We start from the raw sequence: 12,657 nt of genomic DNA on the forward strand, positions 1-12,657 counted from the left end.
GTGGCCTGTATCTCAGCAGTGAGACAAAGACTAAAATATGCAGTATTACAGAACCTGACGTGTCTGTTTTAAGACAGCTTGAATAAAATCCTTTTTTTTTTTTTTTTTTTTAATTGTTCCTTTGAAACTGGTTGAAAGAGAAATCCTTCTTTTCAGCGTTTCTATGGAGTAAGTGTGAGTGATAATGGATTTGTGTTTAGTGGGGAAATGTTAAAGTACATCAAGCCAACTGGTTTAAAAAAAATCATTATGTATAATCTGAGACTATTGTAGTGTAGTACAAATATAATGCTATTTAAGGACGTTTTCATGGAGAAGAACATTCAGTGAATGTGTGTGAAAAAATGAGGTGGGTGTAAGGTGTTGCTGATTTTTTTTTTTTTTTTTAAATGTGATATTTTAGATGTTAATGTTGTCATTTAATGAATGTTGATGTGATTCATGCAATTTTTGCACAAATTAACTTCCAAAAAAATAACACATTTGGAAAATAAACATTCGCTGCTTTGGAACAATATGTTTTGTGAAAATAGTTTGGGTAACACTTTGCAATAGTTTAATTCATTACCATTAGTTAAAGGTGCAATATGTAAGATTTTTCCAAAACCCACTAGGCTAGTGTTATATATTATGTTCACTCGAGTGCTTACAATATCCTAAATGTTTCCAACTATTTGTAAATCGGTAGAAAATTCCAATTTTAACCAAGGCTCCAGGACGTGTGAGGAGTCGCCTGTCAATTGCGTCATACCTGCGTAACCTCGGCTTCCGGGTTTTATTTAGAAAAAAACACGCAAAGAGTAACGTTATAACATCATTTTCAACACACTCAAATGTATCTAATATGATAAACAGAGCTGCTTTACCTCATACTCATGACCGGAAAAGCGGAAGCGGCGCCGGCGACTGTGACATAATAAAAGTTCTGCTGCTCGTGAGGCGTGTGTTGCGCAATCGCTCCAGCGGAGTCGTTCACTCCCACAACACTCCGCCCTGCTCTGCTTCATACTACAGTAACGTTAATAATCAAATCCATGAACATGTTTGTGAAGACCACATGTCCCAAGATTCCACGCTCAAACTTGCCATCATCAAGCTACGCCTTTGTTTTGAACAGGCCTCTAGCAGACAGAAATCTTACATATTGCACCTTTAATGCATTGTGTATCATGAACAACATTATTTTATAGCATTTATCAATTAATTAATGTTAAAGTATTAGTTCACTTCAGAATTCAAAATTCCTGATAATTTACTCACCCCCATGTCATCCAAGATGTCTTTCTGTCTTCAGGCAAAAAGAAATTATGGCTTTTGAGGAAAACGTTCCAGGATTTTTCTCCATATTGTGGACTTCAACCAATGGGTTGAAGGTCCAAATTTCAGTTTAAATGCAGCTTCAAAGGTCTCTACACGATCCCAGGCAAGGAATACGAGTTTTATCTAGAGAAACAGTCATTTTCTAAAAAAAAAAGTAAACATTTATATACTTTTTAACCACAAATGCTCATCTTGCACTGCTCTGCAATGTGCCACACATTACATAATCAGATTGTAAAGATCGCGCATGACGTTGGTGGATGTAAAGCGGATGTAACTTTACAACGTCATTACATAATGCGTGGCACATCGCAGAGCTAGTGCAAGACAAGCATTTGTGCTTAAAAAGTATATAATTATTATTTTTATTTTTTTTAGAAAATGACCTATTGTTTCACTAGATAAGACCCTTATTCCTTGGCTGGGATCATGTAGAGTCCTTTAGAAGCATTGAAACTACAATTTGGGCCTTCAACCCATTGGTAGCTGTTGAAGTCCACTATATGGAGAAAAATCCTGGAATATTTTCCTCAAAAACCCTGATTTCTTTTAGACTGAAGATAGAAAGACCTAAACATCTTGGAAATTATCAGGAAATTTGAGTTCTGAAGTGAACTAATCCTTTAATTCATAAATATACAATTGTTAATTTGTTATTCATGTTCTTTCGAATTACATTAATCTTAATTTATGCAACTTTAAATGCTAAAAATGTACTGTTCTGTCTTAGTTCATGATGCCTGATGCATAAATTATAAAGTATATGAAGTTGCCATAAATTGAATTAATATTATTACATATTTCTGTGCTTTGAGGAAAAAAAATAAGTAAATAAATAGAATAAAGTAAGCACTTTAAATGAGCAGGGACTACACTAACATGTGAAGAACTGGTCCTAATTGATAGTTTATTATTTAAGCCCTTGCCCTTTAGTGCACCAGCTCAAACCCCCTCTAGGGGGCGCTCTGCTGCTACTAGGGTCAAGGGAGGGGGCGGGGTGGTGCTCATACCCAGGTGTGCGGGGTGGGGGAGTGGAACGGAGGCTCATGCTGGTGAGGGTTTGCCTCCGTCCACCCTCCATGCGTCCATTTGGGGATGACATTGAACCAAAACCAACAGGGCGACCGGGCCCGGGCAGGACAGCTACATGCACTGTCGCTTACCGACAGACCACTCAGTTAAGGCTAGCAAATTACATTTAGTTGCTATTAGTTTTAACGGTTCGCAATGACTATAATCCATACGAGACATTTGGAAAAAGGAAAAAAAAGAGAAAATAAGGGCAGCATATATACACGTCATGCAACACAATGGTAGATGATTGAGGTGCGATGAAGGATAGGACAAACGCGCAACAAACACACACAAGGTTCAGGCAATAGACTAGAAGAGAAGGCGAGCGTTGGATTTCTGGTCTTACCGATGCGGTCCAAGCGGTCAATTGCCACCGTTTCGAAAGCACGGCGCATCATGGGATATTCCTCCAAGACTTCGTTGAAATGGTCCACAGACAGCGAGAAAAGTCGGCAGTAGGTGTCAGCGCGAACACTAGCTGTACGACGACCCTTTGTCAACAGGCAGATCTCTGTGGGAAATAGATGAATTAAACATATTACATATTTTATATAACTGAGGTCACTAGTTGGACAAGGAAGTAGGCTGAGAAATCTTCAAGGCTACTTGGATTAGCAGGAGAGCTAACCTTGAATAAAAGAAAAGGTTAGCATATAAACATAGCATGAGTGTGAGAATTCACATGATGAATTCAGTTTAATATGTAGTGGGCGGTGCTTTTTTACACTTTAGATATTGTATAATATAAAAAAGATCAATTTTACTTGATTGTATCTGCAACGCTTTTCATATGTAGTTATGTGGTAAATGATTTTAGCATTTAGCTGTGTGCTGAAGCTCCGATGCAAGTCATGTGATAAGGAATTAAGACTGTTTATTTTTGTTTGTGAGGTTATTGTTAACTGTTTAAAGACATATCATGGCGTTCTGATATGAAGTATGATTTTTAGCAGTTTTTGTTAGAAGTGTAACTAAGGAGTTGACTGAACATCTCTCATTTCTTGAGCTTGCTTCTTAGAGAGCTGCTTTGTGTAGTTTGGTTAGTGAGCTTTCCAAAAACATGCATTTTGTAATTAAGACTTTTTAAAATGTTTGGACTGACTATGCATACTTGCATAACTATGCATAAAAATTGCAGAGAAATGTGAGCCAAGTGAGCTTTTCAAGTGTAAGTGCTAAAAGTACTGAGAAACTGTCCCTGTGTTTTAAATGTATACTTGTACTTGTTGTTAGTACATGAAGGGCACATCATCAAGGATAAGACTAACATATTGAATATATATGTGCCTATGTATAATAATATTATAATAATATTAATATAAGTATATGTATAATAATATTAATATAAGTATTTATTTTATATAATAGTATTTATATTTATACATATATTTATTATACAAAAATTAGTATTATATTATTATTATTATTATTATTATACAAACAGTACAATTTTTTTTATTATAGAAACAAAGAATCAAAATCAAACAATCATAATAATGTTTGCATAGTAATAATTCATAATTATGAATATTATAGTATTTAAACTTCACATCATCATCATTACACAAACAATAAATAAACTATTATTTATATTATTATTATACTAACAAAGACAAACTCAAACATAATAACAACAATAATAATTTGTATAATAATACTACTACTCATATTTATTAATGTTATCGTATTTGTTTATAAATATATTCATCATCTTATTATTATTATTAATACAAATATTAAATAAAATATTGTATGTATTATACAAACAAACAAAATCAAACAATAATAATTTATTTGTATAATGATAATATTAACAATATCATTATTAATAATAATATTTTGTGTGTATATATATATATATATATATACACACACATTATATATACATATATTATATATATATACATCAAATAATAATAATAACAACTTGTTTGTATAATAATATTATTAATAATAACAATTAATATTATATTATTTATAAATATAGTATTTAATAATCATTAATGTTATTATACAAACCATAAATACAATTGTTGTTATTTATATTATTATACAAACAAAAAAAAACAAAATCAAACATTTTCTTCTTCTTCTGATACATATTTTGTTAAGTATTTTATTGCAACGATTTTTAATCAGTGAAAATATATTAGGCTATATATCAGGTTTGTATGTATTTATATTACAGACCTGCACCTAAACATGCACCTCATCAGCTAAAGCTCATAAGCTTTTCATTGAATATATCGCATACAGTGTCTCATAAGGAAATTTGTAATGAACCTTGTTGTCAATACTGAGTCATCACTGTCAGTGTAATCTTGTACACAGTTTGGTTTAATCTGCCCTGAGGGGAAAAGTCTTTAATGCTTAGAGAAGATGCCATGCAAATAGCCCTGTCTTTCACCTTGAGATATGCATGAGTAGCCTGAATTTCTGCAAGCTGGAGCTGGAGTAAATAACACATGACTACTGATTCTTTGAATATATTTGCTGGAAATGTAAGACTGTACATCATGTGCTTCAAAATGACAGATTTTTAGCATTATTCACAGAGTCTAGAGATGATACCCTTGACATTTTGTTCTGGACAGGAAAAAATGTTGTGGAAAAAGTCTGTGTAGCCTGTGGGACATACTAACAACACTCTCCAGCTGGGAGTGGGAACAAGGTGTTGGAGTATTTTAATGGGAATGTGCCATCTCTCTTGCGTCATGTGGTGAAGTATAAAGGTGAGGGTGGCAAAAGTACTTTGCGCTTGCTATTCTATTTCTAATTGGTTCGTTAGCCTCAAATGTCACTGTAATGTATATTTTCACAGCCCAATAATAGCGACCGAAAAGTCAAGAAAGATGGAGTGAGTTTGAAAGCAACAAAATGATGAAACGTTATGAAATTTCAGATTCCGGTAGTAATTGTCTTACTATGCACGTCTGTGGCTGACTGCCAAGAGTGGATAAGTGCCTGAACGAGTTAGCGCCTAAGCTAGCAATGTGTGAAGGTGTCTCTCTCACCCTCACGAAAGAGCATCCAATCAACTTGCCCTCCTCTCGGGCCTCTGCAAATGGAAATGACACTTGACCTCAGAGCCTGGGATGTCCGTCGGTTTGGCACATATCCCAGCTGTGAGATACCAAACAGGGTTTGCCTGATTTATCTTGATCAAACGCCTCACCTCACCCTGCCCTCACCTCACGGCATGCTGCCAGAACTTCACTTTATTTACAGGGATGTTTTGAACCACTGCATGTGTTTAAAAAAAAAAACAAGGATCAATACCAAGGTTTTGCATTTATTGACTCAAATATTCTAATTTCACCTGGCCAGTTTTCATTTCAGTGATGACACTAATAATAATACTAATAATAAATCATAATAATTTGTATTTATTATTATTATTATGCATTTTAATAACAATAATGACAATATACACAAATCTTTATTATTATTATTATTATTATTATTGTTGTTATTATTATTTTGTTTCTTTATTGTCATTATCATTAGTATTATTAAATAAAAATGAAATATTATGACAATAATAATAATAAAATGTTTAAAATGTTATGTGTATTTATTATCAATAATACAAATGTTTGTTTATTTATTTTTTTATTTATTAAAAAAATATATAATACTAATTATTAGTATTATTCATTTTTAATAATATTAATAAAAACTAATATTTATTATTATTATTAATAATTAATATTTAATTAGTTTATTTGTATTTATTATTAATAATAATTATAATAAATAGAATAACAATAACATTAATAACAACAATAATAAATACAAATAGGTACAATTATTTTATTATAAAATATTTAAGATTTTTCAGTAAATAATTTGTGAAGACTATTTTATTTTAGCAATTTTTAATTAGTCAATAAATTGTATTACAATGTTCATATCCACTATGTATATAATAATAATAATAATAATAATAATAGATACATATATTAAATAATTTATTATTATTACATTTTATTATTATTATTATTAATAATAATAATAAACAAAATAAATATATTATAATAGTAATATTATTATTTTTAATAATGTTAATAATAATAATACAAAAATGTTTTATTTATATTCATTATTATTAATAATATAATAAAAATGTATTATTATTATTTTTATTAATATTTAAAAAAATATTTTCATTTGTATTTGTTATTAATATTAGAATAACAATAACATTAACAACAAAAATAAATACAAATAACTTCTAATTTTTTATATAATATTTGAGATTTTTCAGTAAATAATTTGTAAAGACCGTTTTATTTTAGCAGTTTTTATTTAGTCAATAAATTGTATTACTATGTACATAACATTATGCGGGCACTGCATGGACACCCTACTTTTTTGGAGTTCTGTATCAACATTGGTCAGTGAAAAATCTCCGCTAATCGACAGCTACACTAGATGCAGTTTGACTTAATGCGACTCATTGATAAGTGTGTAAATTGGGTTGTCCTGTATGATCTCTGTTCAATTTAGGACAAAGTCAGAACGCAGTGAGGAGGAAGAGATTTTCTGACACCGCCAGCAGCTTCAACACACGTACGCCCCCGTGTCCACACACACGCACACATGCCAGCAGCATTCCTGTTATGGGCCAAAATACCCGTAGCAGATGGTTTTCCACTGGAGCAGGTGGCTGGCATCGCAGTGTACCCATGGTAGAGCAGGCACAAGCTTCATGAATCGTGAAAAAAATTGTTTAATTTCAATTTTTGTTCCCACATTCGTAGAGCTTAGGTAACACTGAAGAACATGTGACATCAAGGTCATTTGTGACATAATCTCTGAATTATAAAACACTGTATGACTGTACTCTGAGTTAAAGCAGGATTTGAAGCATGTGATTTCTACATATCTGTTTTACATTTGCTCCATCGGTACAACGTGAATTTTTATTTGTGTGATTTTTTTACTGTATGTAAACATGCAGCAGACGAATGTCTTCGACTTGCGTAGATTATTTAACACCTTGTGTGGAATTCAGCAAGATTGTAAATTGTTTACAACTTTGTACCATATGTCTGTGAGTTTTCAACTGACCTCCAAAGTACGATCCGTCGGTGAGTTTCAGCTCTTTGCTGAATTTGGTAATGACGCTGGCCACTCCATGCTGTATGAAGTACATCTTTTTACCCACGGTTCCCTCGCGAATAATGTAATCGTTGGGCTGGAAGACCTCAAACTTTAGCTTACTCAGCATTCCCGTCACAAAGTTAGGGTCTGCATTTGCAAACAGGGGCATAGTGGCCACCAACTTGCGACAGTTGAAGTTCACAATTTCCTATAGAACAAAACAGAAAGAAAATACAATCAACAGACATCAAACGGTATAAAAAAAAAAAAAAAAAAAAATTAAGACAGTATTTTTAAATTAGCTTTTTTGTAAAACAAAAAAAAGCTGTAATATAAACAAAACAATATTTATTTATTTATCTTAATGTTTTTGCTTTCTGATATATAGTTGAAATGTATCTCAATTTTTATATCTGAAAGGGTGTAATTTTATACCATATTGTTGCTTAATTTTATATTCATAATTTCTTGTGGGACAAAACAGAAACAAGGCAGCTGAACATTGAACAGTAATGCCCTAAAAAAGGAATGCATTTATTAATTTTTGTAATGACCACTTTTTTTTTTTTGTAAAATGACCCAGAAAGGTGTAATACATATTTATTTTATTTTATCTTTTTTCCTATATTTCACCTTATTATTATTATTATTATTATTATTACTACTCTTTTTTGCTTTCTGACAATATTTAAAAGTTTTTAAAAAAATTTACTTAAAAGTTGGGTAAATATTTACTTAAAACCCAATATTGCTTAATTTTATATTCACAATTTCCCGTGGAACAAGACCCTTTTTTGTTTTATTGTATATTGTTTTTTTATTTATTTTTTTGGGTAAATTGTTTGATTTTTTTATTTTATCTTAATTTTCTTGCTTTCTGACAATATTTGAAATGCATCCCAATATTTATATCTGGAATATTGTTACAGTTTTCTTTATTCTTATTTATTTATTTTTTTTATTTAAGTTTAATCCATTTATGACAATTTTTAAAAAGTATTTTGGGTGTTTTGGCAAAAAAAAAGAAAAAGAAAAGTGTAATATGAACAGAAAGTATTTATTTATTTATTTTAATGTTTTTGCTTTCTCATTATTTATATCAGAAATAATCTAAAGTTGCTTAATTTTATATTGTCAGCAAAATCATAGAAATATATTGTGAATATTTAAATTATTTATTAGGGCTGGGCAAAATATAAGAGAAGGATATCTTTCTAAACTACATATTTCAAAGCTTAAAATTTTTTATTTTTTTTTACTTTTTGCTTAGCACTCCTCTGCGACAGTCACAAGCCTCTATAGTCTCTCTTCCCACTGCATTGCAGTGAGCTTATTTTATAGTACCTGTACAGTCAGTGTCAAGCTCACTTCAGCCATTAGCTGAAAGCCTGATGTACATAATGTTCAGTCTTTCTCGTCTCCATGCAGCCAGGGTGAAGGATGTGTTTGTTTGCTGTGGCTTGGGTGTGAAGAATAAATTTGCACTGTGTTTTAAATCGTGGCGTAGTCGGAAAAGCGGCAGGAAGGTTCTGACCGCAATCACACAGGAGGAATAATGAGTTTGATAGCCACATCCAACCCTTTACCTCCACAAGGGAGACAAGCTGGAGACTTTATCTATTTAAAGCTGGTTTGTCACAAGGCGGTGCATGTAAAAATAGCAGCCCTGACCAACTGAGAGAAAGAGAGAGATCGAGGAGAGAGGGAGGGAGGGAGGTGCTGCCAGGGACTTGAAGGTGTTTGGGGGATGAAGCCGTCAGTGTTATCTCTCACTTTGCTGTGTCATAAAAGACACTCATTCTGTATGCTAAATCATGATGACATGAGTGTTGCATTCTGGGTATTTATTTTTTTTTTTTTTTATAAATTCACATTTTCTGTATGCATAGGATATCTGGATGACCTACCAATAACCTGGCACAACGTTACAGATACAGATGAGTAAATCTTCCAGCAGCAGTTACTAGGGCTTAAAGAACAGTATGTGGCGTTTGAAAACCCTATCAAAGATCTAGGATAAGATGTTTCCTGTCATATCCAAATGAAAAGGATTATGCGTCCAGGCAGGGAGATAATCCTAGATCAGCACTTATTTTCTGAGATGTTTGGGTTGAGATGTACCCGCAGCCATATTAACTCTGACCCTGGGTCAGCACTATTCTGAATATACTGGTGTCTCACCTCCTTGAGTGGGTCGTTGAGCTCGTTAAGGATGCTGTCCTCGTCAAAGATTTTTCCCTGGTAGCGATGTTCATAGTAATCGTGGATTTTCTGCCGCATGTCAGCTGGCAGCTTGTGGAAGGACATGTACTGCTCCACTTGCTTGTACTGTGAGAGAAAGAGAGAGAAAAGAGATTTTAGTAAAAAAGCTGGTGCCGATGCAAGTAAGCAAGACTTGTCAGTGCTGTGCTGTTCTGTTCTGAAATGAGGAGGCAAAGTCCTTAAAGTTGTATTCATGTTTTTTTATGTATATAAATCAAATGTAAATTTATGTCCCAGTTACATGTAATGTTGTCACATTTTCCTGGTTAAATAAACATTACTTTACATAACATACAAAAAACAAATGAATGATTAATTTGAGTAAAAAGGTGTTTTCTTTACCAAGAAAGTGGCCATATGAAAACCACAATTTTTATTTCAAACTTTCACATAGCATCTTTTGGTTATAAAAACATAAAACATTCAAATCTAGATTTTGATTTTCAAAGGATATTATTATACAAACAGATAATTTTTCCCCCAAAATGCAATAAATCCACTTTTTTTTTTCAAAATGCAATTAATCCATCAATATAAAAGTTATTTTTGAAAATACACAACAAAGTAAGTTGATTCACATATGATAGCCTCTGAACTTTGTCAATACTAATCTTATATACAGGCATTTGACTAAAAATACATTCAGTTGTCGCTCCCAAAAGGAATTCAATGAGTCATCTTGTTAATGTTATAAATTAATTATGTCTCCGTTTGTCATTACCAATTAAAGAGTAGCTATCTGGTGTCACATCACGGTATAAACATGTTTACCAAGTACATTGGTGTTAAAAACAGCTTTTAAAAATTGTCCATGATTCAGTTTTGGGGACCGTGACAGAAGTTAATGCTGTCGTGAAACAAGAACCACCGCAGAAACAACCACAGGTTCATCAATGCCGCCAAAATGATTCATTTTTCTGTTTTTGTTGATCACAAAGCATAAAGTAGATATGATGCTGGGTGTATTCAGAGCGCCGCCATTACTGTTTACAGTGCGTGGAATGGTGTGCTGTGATTGGCTGAGCAGATATATCACTTTCGGTAGAGAAATGAGACTGGCGTTTGTCGCGTTTTGGAAAGAAAGGGAGAAAACATGACAGAATAACACAACGGATATCGCATTTTGGGCAAAATTTATAAATGACCTTTCAATACCGACCATATACAGTACTGATTTTTTTTTTTAATGCCGTTTATCGCGTTTTGAAACCAAACTCTTCAAATACAGTTCTATTTTGAACTGTACAATATGATTAATTTTCTATTTATTAAAACCAAGTAAACCTAATCTCATCAAGTTAGTGTTTTAACACATATTTACATGCATTCCAAAATAATAAATTAAGGCAGTAACAATTTAAACATTATTATATTTGTAAACTGATGTTCAGCAGTTGACTATCTTTAATAGTCAACTTATTTTCGGATCAGCAGTCATCAAGCTCGTTGACAGACACGGAGATGTACGTTTAACTTCACCAAGCTGATTTCAGTCCATTTCAGTTTGATATCTAAGTGGGTAGTTCACTTACTTTTTAATTAGTCTTTCCATTAATGCCACCATTTTGCTTATTCAGACCAATTCGCAAACACGCACAAAAACAAGAGGCGGGATTTATCGCACAAAACAGTCATATCCAATCATAGCGCGATGGAGGCACTGCTTCCTCTCATGTGACATTACTGCATTCTTAATTACCCCCCCAAGTGATTTATACATATATAAATCGCATTAAATTGATTAAAAGTGAGGAGTGTTACGCTACTTAATAAGTTACAAAAAAAATCTACTGCAAAAAACTGCTTTTCTTTCTTTTGAACTTTCTATACACCAAAGAATCCTGAACAAAATGTATCCACAAAAATATTAAGCAGCACAATTGTTTTCTATTCACATGAAAAATGAATAACACTGCTTGCTTACATGTTTCTGTGTGCATGAAATATTGCCAGATCATGCACTGATCATTTATCCCACAATGCAATGCACTCAACCTAATCACTTTTTAATATGATAAATCAACCGGAAATGATTTCAGTGATTGAAAACATCCACTTTGAGCAAGTTAAAATACGTTTTTATTTCTGAAAAACTATCACTAGTTTCTAAACACTATCATTCGTCAAATTTGGGGTGAGTACGATTTTATTTTATTTATTGTTATTTATTTATTTATTTGTTTTGAAAAAAATTTATTGATTTTTAATTAGCAAGGATGCATTAAATTGATCAAAAGTGACAGTAAATACATTTATAATGTTAAATAAATCACAAGTTCCCCACAAAATATTACAACTGTTTTTAACACTGATAATATTTGTTGAGCAGCAAATCAGCATATTGGAATGATTTCTGAAGGGTCATGTGACACTGAAGACTGGAGTAAAGATGCTAAAAATTCAGCTTTGCATCACAGGAATAAATGACTTAAATATATATATTAAAATAGAAAACAGTTGTTTAATATTTGACAATATTACTGTTTTACTATATTTTTACTCAAAGAGATGCATCTTTAGTGAGCAGAAGAGACTTTTTTTCAACCCAAAACTTTTGAATGGCAGTAAATATATTTTATATTAGTATGTGAACTAGAAAGGCCTCTGGTTTGCATTTTATATTTCATTGTGTTCATGTTCTCAGCTTTGCAATCAAAAGTCAGAGACATTTTTCTTCAAATTCTTCCAAAACCAATTTATCTTGACTATTATTATCTCAATTGTTTCTATTTTTATTTCCCCAAAGGAACTGAGAACATTTACCTGAGCTATGAAAGAGCAACCCCTGAGCATAAAATGCCCCTCTGTGTAGGCGTTTGGTGAGATGATCTTTTTTAATTCATGCATGATTTAATGATGAGCTATTTAGATAAATCCTGTGTAAACACATCGGCA

The 12,657-nt window shown here is 32.2% G+C and overlaps 1 protein-coding gene across 1 annotated transcript in view; it reads right to left on the reverse strand.

The window, feature by feature from the left end:
* Positions 1 to 12,657, reverse strand: part of LOC137012793 (potassium/sodium hyperpolarization-activated cyclic nucleotide-gated channel 1) — a 139,904-nt gene that overhangs the window by 10,319 nt on the left and 116,928 nt on the right. The window contains exons 5-7 of the mRNA XM_067376255.1: positions 9,682 to 9,828; positions 7,468 to 7,708; positions 2,741 to 2,905 (exon numbers count right to left, since the gene is read on the reverse strand). Of these exons, the coding sequence (XP_067232356.1) occupies positions 2,741 to 2,905; positions 7,468 to 7,708; positions 9,682 to 9,828 (553 nt within the window). The remainder of the gene's footprint in view (positions 1 to 2,740; positions 2,906 to 7,467; positions 7,709 to 9,681; positions 9,829 to 12,657) is intronic.

Source organism: Chanodichthys erythropterus, chromosome 22, assembly GCF_024489055.1.
Source record: "Chanodichthys erythropterus isolate Z2021 chromosome 22, ASM2448905v1, whole genome shotgun sequence".
NCBI classification, from domain to species: Eukaryota; Metazoa; Chordata; class Actinopteri; order Cypriniformes; family Xenocyprididae; genus Chanodichthys; species Chanodichthys erythropterus.